The sequence below is a fragment of the Hypanus sabinus genome, chromosome 9, assembly GCF_030144855.1.
Source record: "Hypanus sabinus isolate sHypSab1 chromosome 9, sHypSab1.hap1, whole genome shotgun sequence".
Taxonomy (NCBI): Eukaryota; Metazoa; Chordata; class Chondrichthyes; order Myliobatiformes; family Dasyatidae; genus Hypanus; species Hypanus sabinus.
This window is the reverse complement of record NC_082714.1, coordinates 26,410,175-26,432,450: the sequence shown is the minus strand read 5'-3', so window position 1 is coordinate 26,432,450 and position 22,276 is coordinate 26,410,175. Positions and strand designations below refer to the sequence as shown.

The 22,276-nt window shown below is 37.3% G+C and overlaps 1 protein-coding gene across 2 annotated transcripts in view; it reads right to left on the bottom strand.

Moving 5' to 3' along the window:
• Nucleotides 1-1,301: 1,301 nt before the first annotated feature.
• Nucleotides 1,302-22,276, bottom strand: part of rrn3 (RRN3 homolog, RNA polymerase I transcription factor) — a 34,149-nt gene continuing 13,174 nt past the window's right edge. For both annotated transcript variants that reach the window (XM_059979346.1, XM_059979347.1), the window contains exons 9-18: nt 18,953-19,051; nt 17,805-17,897; nt 15,963-16,089; nt 14,652-14,782; nt 12,621-12,751; nt 10,662-10,846; nt 9,863-9,971; nt 5,081-5,233; nt 4,437-4,524; nt 1,302-2,658 (exon numbers count right to left, since the gene is read on the bottom strand). In XM_059979346.1, coding sequence (XP_059835329.1) covers nt 2,500-2,658; nt 4,437-4,524; nt 5,081-5,233; nt 9,863-9,971; nt 10,662-10,846; nt 12,621-12,751; nt 14,652-14,782; nt 15,963-16,089; nt 17,805-17,897; nt 18,953-19,051 — 1,275 coding nt within the window. In that variant the 3' untranslated portion in view covers nt 1,302-2,499. The remainder of the gene's footprint in view (nt 2,659-4,436; nt 4,525-5,080; nt 5,234-9,862; nt 9,972-10,661; nt 10,847-12,620; nt 12,752-14,651; nt 14,783-15,962; nt 16,090-17,804; nt 17,898-18,952; nt 19,052-22,276) is intronic.

Here is a 22,276-nt window from a genome sequence, read left to right as displayed (position 1 = left end):
TTAGCAGAGTGGCAGCCATGCCCATAACATCACTATTGCTTTTCAACTCAACCTTCCAACATGGGGGAGGACAACATGTGGACAATAAGCTGCCCACTGCCACAAAACCGTACATGTTCTCCATCCACCCTGGTATCTTAAACTAAATCCTACCTGCGGGTAAGTCCTGTTGTTTGTGAAACACTGTGCTGAAACCTGCCAACGCCAATTATGTAACAAAACTTGCTTTAAAATTCATTTTATATCCTTTACTGATTCAGCAATAGGCATTCACATATGTATTCACAAACAAAGGTGATACTGTGCACGTGTTATACCACAGTCAATTTACTGGAGTTATACAAAACATGTAATATAGAAAGGAAAACAAACGGTTAATGAAGTAGCAGTAGACAAAACAAACTAATACTATCATCCACTAAGAGCTGAACTGCAGAATGCTGACAAACCTTCACGCAGCCCTTCCTCTCCCCTCTCGACGAAGTCGTACCTTCTCGACATACCATAAGATATAGGAGTAGACCATTCGGCCCATCAAGTCTGCTCCGTCAGCTTGTCTGTATCTTCAACTTTAGCATTAACACTAGTCCTAAGAGTGGATTATTTTCTCTCTCACTCACACACACCCTTAAAAACTACTTGCACTAGTACTTTCCCATGTATTCCCAAGCATTTGCTACCTGCACCAGCACAAACTCACAGCACAATGTTTTCACTATTATGGCTGTAGTCGTACTCCTTTAACTTTCTCAAAACATTACTGTAGACTGGTTCTCCTGTACTTTCTCAAAACAATCCCATTCTAAGCTAATCACAAACAAGAGAAAATCTGCAGATGCTGGAAATCCAAGCAACACACACACACACACACACACACACACAATGCTGGAGGAACTCAGCAGGCCAGGCAGCATCTATGGGAAAAAGTACAGTTGTTCTCAGCCCGAATGTCAACTATACTTTTTTCCAATTTTGTCTTACAGAATTCCATTTTATTTTAGCATATACCGGAGGAATCACATTTAACTTTTTCCTTACAGCAGGCAGCCTTAAAAAGCAAGTTGGCACTGTGGATAATATGGTCACTTTACACCTTATTGCTTTTAACTTGTACCTTTCAAAGTATTGGACATTAGAAGGCTAAGTATAAAATAACAGATGAATGGGTAGATTGGATGCAATATCACAGGCATACATTAAATTCTAAAATTGATTCAAACATCTGACCAAAAGTAGAAAATGCAGGAAAACTATATTATTGATGCTATAAACAATTGAATAATGAATTATTCACTCAAATCTGAGAGAATGCAAAATTTAATCAGATATGTACAATTTGAACCTTTGAAAACGGAAGATTTTTTTTTACAAAACAAGTATCTGCCTGGTACAAATGAATGACAACAAAATGAACAGGACACACTTCACTGAGGTGGTGCAAACCATAAAGGTAAAATTATTCTGGCACCAAAATACACAAAGAGATAACAAGTTTTGCCATTCTTGGATGTTCTGAAACACGAGTAAGATCTCCATTCGCTGCCATCACGTCGTGACTAACTGTAACTCAAACTGAATACCCGACATTAGTAACTTAGCAGCAGTTAATTAAGATAGCAATAACTTAAAGCCAAATAAAAACAAAATCACTACATTTTACAGTGGTAGAACATATCAATCTACTTTCAGTTTCTGCTACAATTCAGACTGGATTACAATAGGAAAACAATCCTCAATGCATTTTGCAAAGATTCCAACTTTAAAATTGAGAATTCTGGAAAGAACAGCTTCTGAATATTGGGTTTTGGTGAAGTTTCATCTGAAGTTGATGAATTTGTTAATTTTCAGAACATCTATTATTCTTAATTAGATTCCCTTATATTCAAATATAATATAAATTATATAATTTCTTTTTACTTCTACGAACAAATTGTACTTTTAATCAGCTGCTTAGTTTAAAATAGCCAAATCGAGTAGATGAATAACTATGAGAAAACAAAGGGTAATAAAATGGAAATTGGTTTTGCTTCCCTGCATCCAATCTCTCTCACTCTTCCCAAAATCACAAGGAGAAAAGTATTTCAAACATTGACAATCCAGTCCTAATTAGAGTAAATCAGCCACAGGGACTGCAGTTTAACCACTTCTATTTGGAAACTGCCATCATTGGTTCTGCATATATGCCTGGACTTTCCTAATCCAGAAAGAAAATAAATTTGAACCCCCAACTTGAGAATCAAAACAACTTCCGAACCAAAAATAATTTTTTTAAAAAGACAAATTATTTTAAAATATAGTAAACATGTACAAATTACTATGTACACAAATATACAAAATATACACAATTGATGAATTAATATTTGCATAGTAAAACAAAATAAAAATAGTCTAGACAAAAGCCAACTTCTATTTATGAAAATTATAAACAATTTCCTATACGGATACTCCTCCATTTTGTTTCTATGAAACCATATCTGAAAATTTGTATATTTATCTCATTTACAGTTGTTCAGAGCTGATGCAGTGGAAAGTAACAGGAGAACCCATGCTGTTAGGACTTTGCACATTGGACTCAAAAGAATTTGGCATGATCCCAAAAGTCTCACTGTGCAACGACTCTCCTTTTAAGAAATCATCCTCTTCATCTTCAGCAGAATCCTACAAATTGATAGTCGGGGAAAAAATATTAAATACTTGAAAATCAGACCAATACAAAACAGTTTCATGTTTTACATTAATTTTTAAATCAAAACAATAAATTATCTTTTGTTCGATTTAGCTATTCCAAAGTTCTGCATCTCTAGAATAACCATCTTGAGCATTATAATCTCGAGTCAAGTAAATAGGTTGCCTATCTATAGGTTAAAAGCAGCTCCTACGTGCAGTGAAAGATAACAACTGTCATTTTCTTTAAGTGTAACCACCTTAGTCCTTATCTTATGAGATTCAATATTAAATTTGCCCTGAAATTTAAATAGCAACATTTCCTGAACATATTCTGGCTGCCGAGCAGTTGCACCTTTTGACACTTAAGCATGTCAGTCCTTAGCATACATTGGAAAAAGGGACTTTGTTAAATATTTTCTTTTAACAGTTCCTAAGATGCATATGGTGTTCAAAGAAATCAAAACTGAAGTAATGGCAAGTAGGAAATGTTATTTTACTTAACATACAATCACTTGTAAACAGGCCATTCGGCCCAATACGTTAGCAAATAGACACACATCTGTATACCATCTTCCATCACTTGGCCAGTAACGTATTAACGTTCTATGCCTAAGACTTATCTGGACAATTCTTAAATGCTGTCGGTGAGTCTGCTTCCACCACTCTCGCAGGTAGGGCATTCCACATTATCACCATTCTCTGGCAAAAAATATCCCCTCAGAACCCTGCTAAATCTCTTGCCCCAAATTTATATTTTCTAGATTAATCTATCTCTGACATAGTGATAATTTATTGCAGTTTATCATATTTCCTCAATTATATCCCCTTTTAATCTCTTCCACTCTGGGGAAAATAGATCTAGATTCCCTTGTCTCTCTTCATAACTGTAACACACCATCCCAGGCCACATTCTGGTCAATCTCCTCTGCACTATTGCATCTTTCCAGTGTGATGATCTGAATTATGTTAGAGTGATTTTTGGGTTTGGACAGATACATTTAGCAACTGACTTTGGTTACCAGACTTCACATCTGAGTATGTACTGTGGATTTAATTTGGAGCACAGTTCTGAACAATAGGTTTCTAAAGGCAGAGAAACACAGACCAGACAATGCTGATTAAAATTGTCCTTTTGGCACATAAAATATCGAGCCCCATGTCGAGCCAGCTAGACCTTTTGACTGAAAATGTCTCTGTATGATGCCTGCTGTACCTTGTTTTGTTGAACAATAAAGAAGCTTTGTACCTACCAGTAATTTTCTTCATTCACACAAGGAATTGTATGCAGCTAAGTTTTCACCAGTGTTTTTTAAAATTATATAATCTTTTTACTTTTAAACTCCTGATTAATTCTTACTTAAATTTAATAAAGTAATGGTTCAAAGAATATCAATATGAGTTAGAGTTTAACTCCTATAGTATTATTCAAATTTAGTACTTAAGGGAAATTGTTATCTGTTGTTTCTTTGCTCATACTTTCTGGTGATAAAGAGTTCAGTGGAAATTTATCAGCTGAGCTCTGAGCCTTTTGTTTAATAACCACCATAACAGTGGTCCTTTCACCATCACAACTATTCAAGTGGCTGCTATCTGCTATATAAGTCTCTCATGGCAAATTTTTCTTTGCAAAGAGAGAAATAATGGACATACAGAATAAAAGTCTATGAATAAGCACTCAGGGAAAACAAGCCAATACAGTAAAATATTTTCCCACTAAATGTTATTGCATTGTCATAAAAATATATTCTGTTGTTATCAGATCTACCCACCTGCTTTGTGATTTTCTGTGAAACCTGAATATCCTGAAGGCTTAAATCCTCCCAGACCTGATACATACCTTCAAAGATTTTCTTAGATCTGTTAGATGAAGAAAAATTGCCATCTATACTCAAGTAATAATGAAAAAATCATACACATGTTGAATCATCATGACTTCTGTATAGTTCAAGTCAAAGATAACAAATACACTTTGGCAGTGCACAAGTTATTAATATTGTTTTAATAAAATACAAAATGTTGATATTAATTCAAGAGGAAGGAAATGGGAAGAAACCTGTGGCACTCAGTAACAAAGATATGAAATATTAAACAGCTGAAAAGGGCATTTTCAAAGTGAATTCATATATTTCAAAAACCTGGTCACAACATTGAAAGCAGGAAATATATTGTTGTTCTCCAGTAGTCTGTATCATGAATGTTAAACTCCATGACAATCCTCCCATCTGCCCTACGTTTCTTCAACTTTCAGTCTCTTTCTATTCCATTTTCTCCTATTATTTACCTAGTTTCCTTTTTCATGCAACCATATCAGCCTCAACAAACATGACCAAATTCCATTTTCTGACTATTTTTACTAAAAGCAATTCCCCCTTATTTCATTTAAGATTTAAATCAAATAATGATGTTCACAAACCTTTTAAGAATATAAGGATCAAAGGGAAAGAAGCAATCCAGCGGATTAGTGCAAACCTGCACCAAGTCACCTCCAACACCACTCCTAACAATTGGTATGAGCTGTCGATTGTTTCGTTCAATAATTGTGTAGCAGAAGACTAATTGATACTTCCTGCAACAAAAATATTGGATACTTTGGTTAGATAGTGTTGCCTAATCTATGCATATATCAATTGGCCTTAAAATATTTTAACACAGTATGACCCAATGAACAATGTGACATCGAGGAAAATCCCCATTCCCCTGTGGAACAGGCACTGCCCAGCCACAGTCAAGGTGAGGAATATCCTAGCCAGGATAAACCCACGCAAAGCTGTGGGGCTGAACAATGTGGCTGGACAAATACTGAGGGATTATGTAGCCTAACTCACAGAAGTCTTAACAGACATCTTTAATATCTCTTTGCAACAGTCCACTGTCCCTGCAGGCTTTACGGCAGCTAGCTACCACCATTCGGTGTTCAAGAGAGCGACAGTAACTGATCTAAATGATTACTGTCCTGTGGCACTGACCTCAACAATTCTGAAGTGTTTTGAGTGGCCGGTAATGGATTGCATAAAAAGTTTTAAGTAAAGTTATTATCAAAGTGTGTTAATGTCACCTTATGCAACTCTGAGATTCATTTTCTTGTGGGCATTCACAGTAAACTGGGCTGAGAAGTGGCAGATGGAGTTCAACCCAGATAAATGTGAAGTGGTTCATTTTGATAGGTCAAATATGTTGGCAGGATATAGTATTAATGGTAAGACTCTTGTCAGTGTGGAGGATCAGAGGGATCTTCGGTCCGAGTCCATAGGACACTCAAAGCTGCTGCGCAGATTGACTCTGTGGTTAAGAAGGCATACAGTGCATTGGCCTTCATCAGTCGTGTGATTGAGTTTAGGAGCCAAGAGGTAATGTTGCAGTTGTACAGAACCCTGGTCAGACCCCACTTGGAGTACTGTGCTCAGTTCTGGTCACCTCAATACAGGAAGGATGTGGAAACTGCAGAAAGGGTGCAGAGGAGATTTACAAGGATGTTGCCTGGATTGGGGAGCATGCCTTATGAGAATAGGTTGAGTGAACTCGGCCTTTTCTCCTTGGAGCAACAGAGGATGAGAGGAGACCTGATAAGAGGTGTATAAGATGATAAGAGGCATTGATCATATGGATAGTCAGATGCTTTTCCCAGGGTTGAAATGGCTAGCAGGAGAGGGCACAGTTTTAAAGTGCTTGGAAGTAGGTACAGAGATGTCAGGGGTGATTGATTGATTTATATATATATGTATATACATACACACACACACACACACGTGTATATGTATATATGTATGTATGTATGTATGTACAGACATACGCAGAGAGTGGTGACTGCGTGGAATAGGCTGCCGGCAATGGTTGTGGAAGCAGATACAGTAGGGTCTTTTAAGAGACTCCTGGATAGATACATGGAGCTTAGAAGAGGGCCATGGGTAACCCTAGATAATTTCTAAGGTAAGGACATGTTCGGCACAACTTTGTGAGCCAAAGGGCCTGTATTGTGCTGTAGGTTTTCTATGTTTCTAAATACAAAGATACACAATAGAATCAATGAAAGACCATACATAACAAGATTAACAACCAACCTGTAAATGACAACAAACTGCAAATACGGTAAGTAAAAAAGGAATAATAAATAAGCAAGCAATAAATATTGAGAGGAGTCCATAGATTGTGGGAACAGTTCAGTGTTGGGGTGAGTGAAGTTCTCCCCTCCGGTTCAAAAGCTTGATGGTTGAGGGGCAATAATTGTTCCTGAACCTGGTGGTGTGGGACCTGAGGCTCCTGTACCTTCTTCCTGATGACAACTGCGAGAATGGTCTGGATGATGGGGATCCTTGATCATGGATGCTGCTCCATGTAGATGTGCTCAGTGGTGGAGAGGTCTTTACCCATGATGGACTGAGCTGTATCAATTACTTTTTGTAGGCTTTTCTGTTCAAGGGCACTGGTGTTTCCATACCAGGCTATGATGCAACCTATCAATAAACTCTTCATTGCACATCTATAGAAGTTTGTCTAAGTTTTAGATGGCACGTTAAATCTACACAAACTTGGAAAAAAGTAGAGCCACTGCCATGCTTTCCTTGTAAAGACGTTTACATGCTGCACCCAAACATAAAACCGATAAACTTAAGAGTTGTTGACCTTCTCAACCTCTCATCCCCCAAACGAGCACTGATTCATGGACCTTCAGTCTCCTCCTCCTGTAATATGGGGGGGGGGGTTGGTTAAGCACACAGCCTTGTGGTGTGTCTGTGCTAATGGTGATTGTAGCAGAGATGTTGCTCCAAACCAAACTGACTGAGCTCTGCAATTAAGGAAATCAAGAATCCAGTTGCACGAGGAGGTATTCAGGCCTATGTCTTGGAAATTATTGATTAATTTTTGAGGGGATGATAGTATTGATAGTATTGAATGCTGAGCTATAGCCAATGAAGACCATCCTGATGTATGTATCTTCATGGTCTAGATGTTCCATGGTTGACTGAAGAGCCAATGAAATGGCGTCTGCTGTTGTAACTACATTCTTATTAAGCAGCAGTATAATTGAAGCCTGCTTGAAGCAGGTGGGTACTTCAGAATACTGAAGTGAGAGGTTAAAGATATCAGTGAGCACTCCAGCCAGCATGGGTCTTCAGTACTCAGCCAGGTACCCCAAACTGGGCCGAATGCTTTCTGTGGGTTCACCCTTCTTTCACATCAGCCTCAGAGGCTGAAATCATGGGGTCATCGAGGGCTGTGGGAGCTTGAGAAGGTGCCTCCACATTTTGACAGTCAAGCTAGCATAAAAGGCATTGAACTCATCTGGGACCAAAACCTTGTTGTCGTCTATGTCACTTGGTTTCACTTTGTAGCAGGTGATAGCATTCAAGCCCTCCCACAGCCATCAAGCAATCTTCAGAGATTTGGTCTGGAATTTCTGGAGGTTGTACATGGAGCTCTTGTACTTTACTTGTCAGCAGACATGAATGTCACCAATCTAGCCCTCAGCAGATTGTGAATCTCATGGCTTATCTGGGGCTTCTGGTTAGGGAAGACTCTGAATGATGTTGTGGCGACACACTCATCTACAACTGTTTTTATAAAGTCCACGACAACTGTTGTGCATTTGTTCAAGTCCTCTGAGTCACGGCCCATCCACCAACTCGAAGCAATTCCACTGCCACTTCTCTGTCTCCCACCACCATCTCTTTGTTGTTTTTACTTCTGGAGTCTTGCTCTTTAGTCTCTGCCTAAAGAGCAAGCAGAGGTGCAGATAGGATAGCCAGATGATCAGATTTCCCACAATGCGGTCTAGGGATGGAACGGTAGGCATTCCAAATCATAGTTAACAGTGTGTTGGGATCCTTTGTGCTGCAGATGACACGTCGATGATAACTGGGCAGAGATTTCTTTAAACAAGCCTGAGTGAAGACTCTGGCAATGAATTGGAAGGTGTCAGGATAGGTTGTTTAGTGTTTGCTGATTCGACACTCAGTACCTCAAATATGGTCAGGATCATGGAAGAGAACTCTCTTGGTAAGTAAAACAGTCAGCACTTAAATCATCAGATGTTCCAGGTCAGTGGAGGGGGGGGGGGGGGGGGGGGGTGGAGAACCAGAGTGTGACAGACCGATTATTGCTTTCAGACAATTCATGTAGCCAATGCACATTTCCAACAATAAGAGTCAAATCCATGTCAAATATCTTATTCATTTTTCTAATTATATTAAATAATTTAACTTTGTTTTTAATTGAATGTTAATATTTTTTGAATGCTAGTATCAAAAAGGCCAAATCCCTAAAAAGCTGGAGAGTACAAAAACATGTTCTGTTTGCTGTTAAGTCTTCTTTCTGCTGCTCTGTGGGCAGTGTTCATTCTGGGTCACTACATCCTAAGTAGGACCTCAACATTTAGAATCAAAATGATATTTACCAACCGTAAACACCGGCAGATCCAAAAAAAAAAGATCAGTACATGGATCAGCAAAAAGCATGGTCTAGCTTGCTACTGCAGTTAATTCTGGCTGTCTCTGGTTTAAACTGTTCATAGTAGCCCAAGACATGATTTCACCTCATTCTACAACAAAAAACCAAAGTTGGATGAATTTCTGTTACCTCTTTTTCCACTGAAGCAGTAAACAGAGATTTTGTTGTATGGACATTTTCAGTAATCTCTGGGCTCAGTGGTGGTAAAACATACACTGAATTTTGTAACTATGCAAATTATCATGACTTCATACTAAATGGAAAGCTTATTAGAAAAATCTTGGTGGTGTTCTCCAAAACTTTCAATTACTTGATTAATAGAAGAAAAATTATGACATTATATACACGAGACCACCCACCAAAATATCATCAGCACACCACAGGTTGTATCTGGAATTCTCTAATCCCAATCAAAGATGACATTACAAAACACTCTCAAAAGTGCTGAGGCTGTTTATGCAGATCTGTAATGCTGAATTTTTAATTATTTTTAAAGCATTCAGATTATACGTACTGAATGTTTCTTTAGTGATAAATCTATTTCAGAAATTGCTTTAGGGTTTAACTTTACAACTTTTTTTTAAAAAGGCTTTTGCTTTTGATGTTATTTTTATACAAGTTGTTTGAGTATCAAGGGTCCCTATCTATAAATACTTAAATACATTACACAATTCAGATATGGAACGCAATGTCAAACAGTCTTTGTACTTGGTTCCAAGATATTCTATTACCAATATCCAATACTACTCACCTAGTAATAGCAGCGAACAAGTTGACAACAGAAGGTAAACAAACTTTCAGTGGGTTCAGCTGGCACATTACTATACGTTCAAAATTTAGATTTTCTAAGTATGTCAAACCTGTACAGAAAGGCAAATAAATATGTAAAGATTTAATTTCAAAGCTACCTCAGCATTCATTTTATTATGCAAAATTAATGACATTCTTAAAAGGACTTCAACAGAAATGAAAGAAAACGTGCATAATACTTTAAGTTCTCGATCTTTTTATTGTCTGTACCAGTGTTATGCAACAGCTATCCACTAATGGTTGTGTATACAATCAGTACTGACTGGATCTCTCTGCCTTTCTGCTGTGCTCAATGCAGTATACCATTTATTTATAACAGCAGCCCAAGCCAAACACATTGTCAGTGTCTGACATACATTACATTTCACTGTATTTCTATCATCATTCCCAAGTGAGTGGATCAATTGGCTGTGGACCCTTACAAGGTCTCACTTGTTCTATTCAAAAAAAGAACAGCAATAAATGATGATTCTGATTTCCCCTCCCTTAATGTGACACAGCAGGGAAATAGAATGCTTAACATTCAAAGAGTAACATTATCCATACAGCAACATAACTGAGACAAACTAATGTTCTGGAAACTTGCAAGTGTAAATCTGTTTTATACCGCTGTGGCATGCAACACTCATTATTCCTGCCACTTCATTCATGTTGTATTTTCCATTTTGAACATGTATTTTAGATAATTACCTACACTCTTTTAAATGACTATGAAATTTAATACCAAACTAATCAGTTACCTTTTTTCAGATTTCCATCCAGTAACTGTTTGCAATGGAATATGAATATATAAAACACAGCTTGGCAAGCAGAGTAGAATGACCCATGAAGAGCCACATCACAATAACCCTTTGTTCCGGCATCTTGGCTGTCAATATAGTGCTGTAACCATGGGACCAGCAGATCCAAACAAGCCTTCACAGTGCTAATCAAGGAAATGAAATCTTACTCAATAAATTAGTTCTTTATTTGGTGCAAAACAGACAATAAGAATTATTGTGTATTTACTTCCAATTAATTCAAATGCTCTAGCTACCAATTACATTACTTCCTAATTTTTAAAACGCATCCACTACTTGCAACTTTATTTTAAAATTAGAGTAGTCCAATCAATGGCAAGTATTTATACTGATATCTGATAAATTACTGCATGGCAACCAATCTGGCTCCAAAATTATGGAAGACAGTGACCAATCAAGATTTAAACAAAAAATATATAGTCCTTTATCTTTCAACTCCCTTCCATGGACCAAGAACTTCAGTATGATTAGCAGGAGTAGATCAAAAGGCAGCTCAAGCCTGCTCTCCCAGTATCATCTTCACCAAAATCCCCATGACCAGATATTTCTGGACTGCAAGAGTATCAACCTCAATACTAAATTGACTGCACATAATGACATTCTGGAATACAGAAACTCAAAAATTCACAGCTCTCTGGACAGAGAAATCCGAAGATCCACATCCCCATGACAGAGGAAGCTTCTCTTTGGTTTTCCTTATCCCAAGATTATTCTCCCAACGGCAACACATACTCTGTTAATTCCCACACGATCCTGAATCTTTCCAAAAGATCTCCTCTCAATGCTTTGAATGTACTGATCAATCTATTCAATATTTAAGGCAATCCGATAAGGCATGGGTTTTCCCACGTGCTCCAGTTTCCTCCCACGGTCCAAAGATGTATTGGGTAGGTTAACTGGTCATTGTAAATTGTGCCATGATTAGGGTAGGGTTAATCACATTTGTTGGGAGTTACTGGGGCAGCATGGCTTGAAGGGCCAGAAGGGCCTACTCCACATTTTATCACTAATTAAAGATAAAATCATAACTAGACTACCCTGAACTCATCTACGTTACCTGCACAGTATGAATAAAGCACTCAGAACCGGACAGCACTCATGTGCAGTCTCATTGAGTATTTATGTAGCAACTCTTGCTTTCTTTTAACCTCCATCCTTGTTACAGAGGCAAAATTTCTCACTTGCTTTCCTATTTATTTACCTGCATGCTAAATTTGCTTCTATTACAAGCTTAGTCCATCCTTTTCTCCCCCTACACTTTATTTTACTTTGCATTATACAAATCTATTATTTTAATTGCTTAATAGTTAATGTTGTTCAGTAAGGATACTTCAATCTAATGGTTTGAAAAGCTTCTCTGCTCTTTGTAATTGGTTCATTATTGTTACATGTACTGAGATACAGTGGAAGATAAGGTTTTGCATGCTATCCATATAGATCCTTTCACCAGATCAGTACATTAGGGTAGTACAAGGGAAAAGCAATAACTGAATGCAGAATATAGCGTTACAATTACAGAGAAAGTGCAGCGTAGGCAGGCAATAAGGTACAAGATCATGATGAGGTAGTCTTTGTCCTTTTTCCATGCTATAAATCCCCTGCAGAGACAACAGTGCTGGAAAAGATGCTGGGAGAGGAAATATTAGGCTCAGGACAATCTATGGCTAGCTGTGGCAAGTTGAACAATCAGTGCTGTTTCTACACACCTGAAAGGGCATTCTAGGACATAAAGACATCATCCAACAATATTGTTCACTGTTAATGTGCCAGTCTTCACATGCAAAACTAAAAATTATAGTTGAATCACAATCATGAACTGAGCTGCCCACATTATGAGCTTGGCATCTGATTGCATTATCATTTATTACAACACACCATACAGTGAAATGGTTCACTTACGCCAGAGGGATATACGATGCTCTGGCTAAAAAACTTCCAATGTAACTTGCAGCTGTTTGTCTCATTACTGCAGGATTATTTGGATTCTGAAGCATCTTCCAAAGATGTTCCAGGAAAGCCTCTGCTAGTCCCTGAAAAAATGCAACAAGGTAACCATCAGCACCTTATTCCTAATGTTATGATCTAACTTAAAACATTTAAAACCATCTCCAACTTTAATATTGTTATTTATAGGCCTCCTGCAATAAGCTACAATTAACTATTAAGTGTAAAAAATGCTGACAAATCAAAACTTTAAAGTTAAGCTGGTCTTTTGAACATTTATAAGTTCTGGTATATAGAAGCAGTACATTTGCAAATCTTTCCCCTGGTTAAAACAGAAATCATTCAAAACAGTACAAACTGTAAAGGAACACACACAAAATGCTGGAGGAACTCAGCAGGCTAGGCAGCATCTATGGAAAAAAAAAACAGTTAACATTTTGGACTGAGACCCTTCAGCAGGACTGGAGTAAAAAGCATTAGTAGTAGATTTAAAGGGTGGGGATAAGGGATGGAGAAATACAAATTGATAGGTGAAACTGGGAGGGGTGAAGTAAATTGGTGAAAGACATACAGGGCTGGAGAACAGGGAATCTGATAAAAGAGGATAGAAAGCCATTAAAGAACAAAACAGCGGGAGGAGCATCAGAGGGATGCAATGAGATAAGGTAAGAGGAAAAAGGGATGGGGAATAGAGAAGGTGGGGGGGGGGGGGTTCAATAAATCAATGATCACGATCGGAAGTTCGAGACCAATGAACTTCCTAGCTCTTTACTTCACACCCTCTCCCCGAGTTTCACCTATCACCTTGTGTTTCTTCTTCCCTTGCCCCAACCTTCTAACTCCAACTCATTTTTTTGTTATCCTGTCCTGCTGAAACATCAAAACATTGACTGTACTCTTTTCGATAGATGCTGCCTGGCCTGCTGAGTTCTTCCAGCATTTTATGTGTGTTGCTTGGATTTCCAGCATCTGTAAATTTTCTCTTGTTTCTGACTGTAAAGATTTAAGTACCCATTTGAAAGGGCCACAAAGAGTTCTTCCCAAAGTAAACATCTCCAATGATGTCTTTTCACTTTTGCCCAGATTGATCCATTTTATTACGATTTCTCAATAGTTAGTGGTAGAACATTTACATTACAGACTAGCTAATATCTGTATCTGAATCCAAGAGAAAGGCATTGTTTCCGTAAGCAATGCAGATATATTAGCTCTGACTGTAAGATAGTTAACACTGCAACTAACAGATCCAAAATATTCTATATAGCAATTTAGTATCAAGGAAGATATTTAATTAAATTCCAAAACCCAACACGACTAACATCTTGGAACAATCATCTGGAATGACAAATGTGGCTGGGTTAAAGTGGGATGAATGATTCTTTGAACATCCCTTTAACAGAGATTATACGCACAGCAGCTTCCAAGAGCGAATTTAAAATAGGCAGTATATTCTGCATACCCATCATGGAGAGGCTACTTTTTAAATTGCATTGCCAGTATAAAAATTGTGACTACATTTCAAGATGATTCAAGCAGTATTGGTGATCATTATATGAATATACACTCTCAAGAAGATAGCATCTATTGCTAAGGACTGTCACCATCTGGGACCTACCCTCTACTCATTACAGGGAAAAGGTACAGGAGCCTGAAGATGCACAATCAATGATTAATTAGAAGTTTCTCCTCCTCTGCCATCAGATTTCAGTATGGTCCATGAACACTACCTTGCTTTTCATTTTTTTGCACCATTTATTTTGTTTTTTTTTAGTTTTGATGCTTTTGTACTGTACTGCTGCCAAAAAACAAATTTCATGTTACATAAGAATGATAATTAATGTGACTCCAATATCTGTACTGTATTATTTACCCATTAGTCATTAAAAAACAATGGGGAATGGGGTCCATGTAAAATTCTGCAATATCTCTTCATTAACTCATGATTTCCAAACCCTAAAACAAATTCATGAATTATCTGGCACTCACCAGCTTGAAACTGCAGATATAGAACATGAAAAACTGAACATGACAAGAAGCATGAGTGGGTAGGACCAGTTTATCAAACACCACTAACAAGTCACGGTACAAGTCTTTTGTTCTGGTTATCATCAACTCACCTGCATAAAAAGAAAAAGTAAACATATCAAATTAAATAATAATGAAAGAAACACATCTCATAACATCCTAGTATTTGATTATACTGCCTTCAATACTATATTGAATTGTAATAAATCACTTTTGTCTATTGGATGAAAGTGTAAAAATTGTATTATAAAAGCATAAGTAAGAAATCTGAAATTGTAACAGAATACTGAAAATGCATATATCAAGCAATTTCTCTAAAGAAACAAAGGTAAATGGAGTGAGCAGAATCAGTACAAGTTTATGAAAAGAAATTTGCATTTGGCTAAACTAATGGAATTTTTCAAATAGAATGGATGAGAAAGCTAATGGGTTTTTTTTCCCTTTTAGACTTAATGTGCTCCAACCTTCTATATAGGATTTTACAAAGTTGGGGATAATATACGAACATGAATGGGGAACTGGTTACTGGATAGAACGTTAAGAGGAGGAATAAATGTCTTTCTTAGGCTGATAAGCTGCAACAAGTGAGGCAACACAGGAATCAATGTTTAACTACTGCTATTCAGGATCTAAAACCATCAAAGCTTTCATTAACTCAAGCATTAATTTTTCAAGCACACAAAAAGCTGGAGCAGGCAGCATCTGTGGAGGAAAATGGACAATCAACATTCCCAGTTGAGACCTTTCATCTCAAGTCCAGATGAAGACCCAAAATGTTGACTGCCCATTTTCCTTCATAGATGCTACCTGACCTGTTGAGTTCTTCCAGCTTTTTGTGTTGCTCCAGTTTCCAGCAACTGCAATCTCCTGTGTCCCCATTATCTTTTCCAAACAACCTCTGAAGCTCAACTTAAACTCATAATCAAACCTGATTGTGTAGGACCATCATCACCAATTCCTAGTTGCAAGGAATGGAAAACATTGGTGCATGTTTACATATCTTTTTCTGACTTTGGCTAATCTTATCCCTGAAACCTTCTCAAAACTTTCAATTCCATATTCTGGACACTTTGTGTGCCCCTACAAGCTGTTGCAAATAACACTTCCTACTTCTTGGAACCAGTTTTGGACTTGCCTACTAGAATTTCCTGACTAAATATTTTTGACTATTTATTTTTACATGTGCTGCACATTACATGCTCTCTTCTGTGAAACATTTGGATTTTTTTGCAACTAAAAAGACTTCATAGAACAGCAAGTTACAATTAGTACCATTGACATAGCAAACATCCTTTATGTAAGCCAGCAAAACACACATCAGAATGTCCAGTCGTTCAGCTACTGGGTGAGCCATCACATCACTATTTGGTAAGATCAAATTGGTTTTCTCATCTTCATCCTGTTGAGGAAAATTTCCAAAGTCAGCAAGTAGTAAAGTACAAGTAGATTGCATGTAATTTTACACTGTACCCTCCAAAATGACATTTTCTCCAGGAAACATTCTTTGAATGCTATATATATAAAAAAAAAAGGAAAAAAAACCTAGAAGTACCCCACCGCTTGCTGAGTAGAAAGAGAAATAGGCAACATTTCAGGCTGGAAATCCCACATTGCACTGATTTTCAAATGACGTCAGGAGGAAGTTCACATTCAACAATCATTTTCATTACTTTTGTTCCAAATTTGATTTGTCAATCAAATGATAGAGATGGAATTAGAGTCAAATTGATTACTAATGCAATACACTTTACAAGATCCAGACATTATTTATGCATTAATTATTCAAAATGACAAGCCTTAAATTTATTTTCTGAATTCAACTAACAACTAATTTTTAAAACTCAGTCAGAAATGTACTGCACTGAAACAGCCATTTGACCCACCAGGACCTTTTTGCCTGTCTACACTAATCTCGATTTTTTCCCAACAGGTCCGTATCTTTCTAGGCCTTGCCTTTTTAAATGCATGTCTAAGTGTCTCTCTAAAATAGTGATTGCATCCAATTTCACGTATCCTCTAGCAGCATTCCAACTCGTGTTAAAAAATATTCCCACAAATTCCCATAAAAACTCCTTCCTCTTATGCATACCCTCATTGTTTTTTATAATCCTACCATGGGAAGAGCTCTTATGATTTTACTTACCTCTATCAAGTCACCCATTAGCTTTGTTTGCTCCAGGGAAAAAAAGGCCCAGTTTATCTAATCTTTCTAACTTAAATTCTTCAATTTAGACAACATCCCGTTGAATCTCCTCTGCACTCTATGCAGCGCAACTACAACCTTCCCATTTAATATATATTAACTGTACTATTGAGGAAGAACTGCATAATATGGACATTTACTGCAATGCATCCAAAGGAAAGGACTGTTCAAACGGTGGTGTCCTGCGCATCCAATCTTTAAATCAACCTTATTGACAAAGTACAATATAAAGGATTGGCTTTTCAATTCAGTAGCCAGGCCACAGACCTCGAAGAACACTGAACTGTCCACTGAATTCTAGCATTCTCTTTTACGTAAATTTCCCTTTAACCATCAACTACTATCATTACTCCTTTATTGTAGAAGACTTTGTTTCTACCATAAAACAGATAGCACAATTTTTACAGTTAACAAGATAGGAATTTATGAATTAGTCAATTCACTGATAACATCAGAGAAATCCACAAAAGCACATCCTATTGAGAATCTTTGTATTAATGACAACGACCCACAGATGTTCACGTTTAATCTATGTTTCCAAAGGCAGCCGTCAGAATTTCTCAATCAGAATTTGAGCAGTTATTATCCATCATTATTCTCACCTATACCATTTACCAACTCATACTTAAAAGGCTTATCAGATACTATTCTGTGCTATCAAATTAGTATTTCAAAACTAATCAGCATCACCTCCAGCAGTTTTGATAACTTGAGTTTAGGTAAAAGCACAGGACAGCAGTATAAATGCAAATAAGGAAAGGTACTTACGACCCACCCAGACTAATAAAAGTGGGAGAAGTTCATTATAGGTGTATGTAGATTTGTGGCAATAGTGAGAAGTCTTGTGCAATAGCATTTGTTTGCATTCTATTATCAAATTGAAAGAAAATCTTAAGAGCCAAAATACTTACCATATCAAAGAGGCCTTCCTCTATGCACGAAGAGGACCCATTATCAGCGGCAGTTTCTTCTGCATCTTCAATATCATTGCGTGAGGCATTCACCTAAGAAAGTAAAAAGACCCATATTACACATCCCAAAAGCTGAAACTTAATTGATTTTAAACTAAAGAAAAGTTGGGGCTACCATAATTAAAAAAAAACACCATTTCCATTAGAGCTTGCCCACTGTATCGATGACACAAATTTCTTTCAGTTAAAGTTTTCTTTTCTCCAAAGCAAAGTAAAATATATATATTTGGTTTTGCTTAATGGTTTACTTCTTTCAGATATCCAAAACTGTTTTATTGTCAAATATAATTATTTTGGTTTGGTCACCACTGAAATTTGTTCAACATGGCAGCCAATTTTCACACAGCTGGCTCCCATGTCATTGGTAATTCAATCAGTTTTCTTCATAAATGTTGATTGAGGGATAATATTTGTCAGGATATGGTGCAAGTCCCCTCTAAATTAATGCCAATAAATCTTTCTTCAGCTGTCGCCACAGTTTAATATTGCTTCCAGAAGCCTCATTCTCTCACGAGCGTCATGGATACATTGGTGGTCATTTTCCAGTGTTCTTCAGACTCTGGATCATTTCTTAATAATAGAGACAGTTAGCTAATGTCTCTCGAGCATTTTTTTTTAAAAGGGAGAAGAAAATAGGGAATTTATAGACAAGTTGTAGACTGATATTGATACTGAGGAAAATGACACTAAAGATGCAATGGCAAAGCATTTGGAATATCGTGATGGGAGTGGCCAAGTCACCATGGGTTTCTGAAAAGAGAATTCTGCTAAACAAATTCACTGTAACTACTGTGTATAGTAGAGTTGATTAAAAAGGTTCTGAGAATGTGGAGTTTTTGCACTTTCACAAAGAAATTGATGTGCAAATTTAAAAGACATGGATTGAGTACAATGTACTGATAGGGATAAGGAATAAAAGTGTCCTTTTCTGAGTGACAGACAATGACAGTACTTAGACAAACATCTAATTAAACTACGTTTTCCAAAATAGCATTTAAAATTTTGAAAAATGTTAGTTATTTTAAAGCCTGAAGTTCCATAGAAACATTAACAAGCACTAGTTAAGAATTTTACTTTCAGTTCCTTACATCTAGCTTTAATAATTTTTCTACGACCAGTTCCAAGATCTCCAGGCGTAACACTGGGAAATATATCGTGATCCTTAGTAAATTGTGCACATAACATTCCTAAAAAAAAATCAGATAAGAGACATATATTTAAACTTCATACCATATTAGCTTCCTAATATCATATTAAAAGAATTAACTTTTAACAAAACTATAACTTTTCAGTTTAAAACACTTGATGGTAACTATCTGGCTAACACAAAAAAAAGGTTATTCTTTGTTAATTCTCATCTTCTGACAAAAACGCTGTGACATATGGAAGAGAATACAACACAACAAATTTACTGGATTCATTAAACTATCCCTGCTTGAAACATTCAAATACAAATAGCTTTTAATGCCAAAGTTAAATTTCTCTGCAAAATTAGGACCATCAAGTTGTTATACAACTTAATCACATTGGCCATCATTACTGTAACCATTTCTGTAGCATTATTGCTATTGTTAACATTATCCAAAACACAGAAAACACATTTCCCAATTTCAGGATCCATATTGTTGGCACCCCTTTACAATACAATTTATTTGAATACTGTCAAAAATCTTTAAAGGTTAGCTTTATTTGTCACATGGTTCCCAAAGTGGTATCACAGGTAGACAAGGTTTTTGGCATTCTTGGCCTTCACCAGTCAAGGCATTCAAGATAGAAGTTGGGATATTGAACTGTAATTGTACAAGAAGTTGGTAAGATCACACTAAGTACTTTGGTCACTGGTACAAGAAAGATGCCACTAAGCCGTAAAGTTTCAGCAAAGAATTCACAAGAATGTTGCAGGATTCAAAGGACGAGGTTAAAAGGAGAGTTATCCAGGCTTGGACTGTACTCCTTGGCGTGCTGGAGTCTGAGGGGTGATCTTATGGAGACTTACAAAATCATGAGGGACATAAATAATGAGAATGTAAAAGGAATCTTAAGAAAGAGATTAGAAAAGCTAAAAGAAGATACGAGGTTGGTTTGGCAAATAAGGTGAAAGTAAATCCGAAAGGTTTCTACAGTTATATTAAAAGCAAGAGGATAGTGAGGGATAAAATTGGCCCCTTAGAGAATCAGAGTGGTCAGTTATGTGTGGAACCGAAGGAGATGGGAGAGATTTTGAATGATTTCTTCTCTTCGGTATTCACTAAGGAGAAGGATATTGAATTGTCTAAGGTGTGGGAAACAAGTAAGGAAGTTATGGAACCTATGACAATTAAAGAGGTGGAGGTACTGGCACTTTTAAGAAATTTAAAAGTGGATAAATCTCCGGGTCCTGACAGGATATTCCCCAGGACCTTGAGGGAAGTTTGTGTAGAAATAGCAGGAGCTCTGACGGAGATCTTTAATATTTCATTAGAAATAATATTTCATTAGAAACGGGGATTGTGCCGGAGGATTGGCGTATTGCTCATGTGGTTCCATTGTTTAAAAAGGGTTCTAGAAGGAAGCCTAGCAATTATAGACCTGTCAGTTTGACATCAGTGGTGGGTAAATTAATGGAAAGTATTCTTAGAGATAGTATTTATAATTATCTGGATAGACGGGATCTGATTAGAAGTAGCCAACATGGATTTGTGCGTGGAAGGTCATGTTTGACAAACCTTATTGAATTTTTTGAAGAAGTTACGAGGAATGTTGACGAGGGTAAGGCAGTGGATGTAGTCTATATGGACTTCAGCAAAGCCTTTGACAAAGTTCCACATGGAAGGTTAGTTAAGAAGGTTCAGTCGTTAGGTATTAATGCTGGAGTAATAAAATGGATTCAACAGTGGCTAGATGGGAGATGCCAGAGAGTAGTGGTGGATAATTGTTTATCGGGATGGAGGCCGGTGACTAGCGGGATGCCTCAGGGATCTGTTTTGGGCCCAATGTTGTTTGTAATATACATAAATGATCTGGATGATGGGGTGGTAAATTGGATTAGTAAGTATGCCGATGATGCTAAGGTGGGAGGTGTTGTGGATAATGAGGTGGATTTTCAAAGCTTGCAGGGAGATTTATGCCGGTTAGCAGAATGAGCTGAACGTTGGTAGATGGAGTTTAATGCTGAGAAGTGTGAGGTTCTACATTTTGGCAGGAATAATCCAAATAGAACATACAGAGTAAATGGTAGGGCATTGAGGAATGCAGAGGAACAGAGAGATCTAGGAATAACTGTGCATAGTTCCCTCTCATGTAGATAGGGTGGTGAAGAGGGCTTTTGGAACGCTGGCCTTTATAAATCAAAGCATTGAGTACAGAAGTTGGGATGTAAAGCTAAAGTTGTACAAGGCATTGGTAAGGCCAAATTTGGAATATTGTGTGCAGTTCTGGTCACCGAATTATAGGAAAGATATCAATAAATTAGAGAGAGTGCAGAAACGATTTACTAGGATGTTACCTGGGTTTCAGCAATTAAGTTACAGAGAAAGGTTGAACAAGTTAGGTCTCTATTCATTGGAGCGTAGAAGGTTGAGGGGGGATTTGATCGAGGTATTTAAAATTTTAAGAGGGATAGATAGAGTTGACGTGAACAGGCTGTTTCCAATGAGAGTAGGGGAGATTCAAACTAGAGGACATGATTTGAGAGTTGGGGGCAGAAGTTTAAGGGAAACACGAGGGGGTATTTCTTTACTCAAAGAGTGATAGCTGTGTGGAATGAACTTCCTGTAGAAGTAGTAGAGGCCAGTTCAGTTGTGTCAATTAAGGTAAAATTGGATAGGTATATGGACAGGAAAGGAGTGGAGGGTTATGGGCTGAGTGCTGGTAGGTGGGACTAGGTGAGATTAAGGGTTCGGCAAGGACTAGGAGGGCCAAGATGGCCTGTTTCCGTGCTGTGATTGTTATATGGTTATATGGAATGCACACAGTCCTTTTCATAGTGTTAGAAATCAAGAACCAGAATTTACAGGTTTAACCTAAGGGACAACTTTTCACACAAAGGGTGATACGTATATAGAACAAGTGGGTGAGGCAGGTACAATAACAAAACTTCAGAAGGTATTGAGATAGGCATATGGATATCAAAGTCTGAATGAGATACCAATCAAATATGAGCAAACTGAACAAGCTCAGATAGGTCTCTTATTCTGCATAGACGAGTTGGGCAGAAATTTGATGGTTTGGTTGGAAAGATGTCATTTTTTAAAAAAAAACTTGGATCACTGACTAGCAACAAATTAGTCACATTAAGTTAGTTATAATTTATTAATATGAGGAGGCATAACTAAGGTGTTTCAAGGAAAGTATGATGACGATGATGATGATGGCATCCTTAGTCTCACGAGACCATGGATCTGCACCTGGAAAGTCTTGCTTCAGTGTGTGTT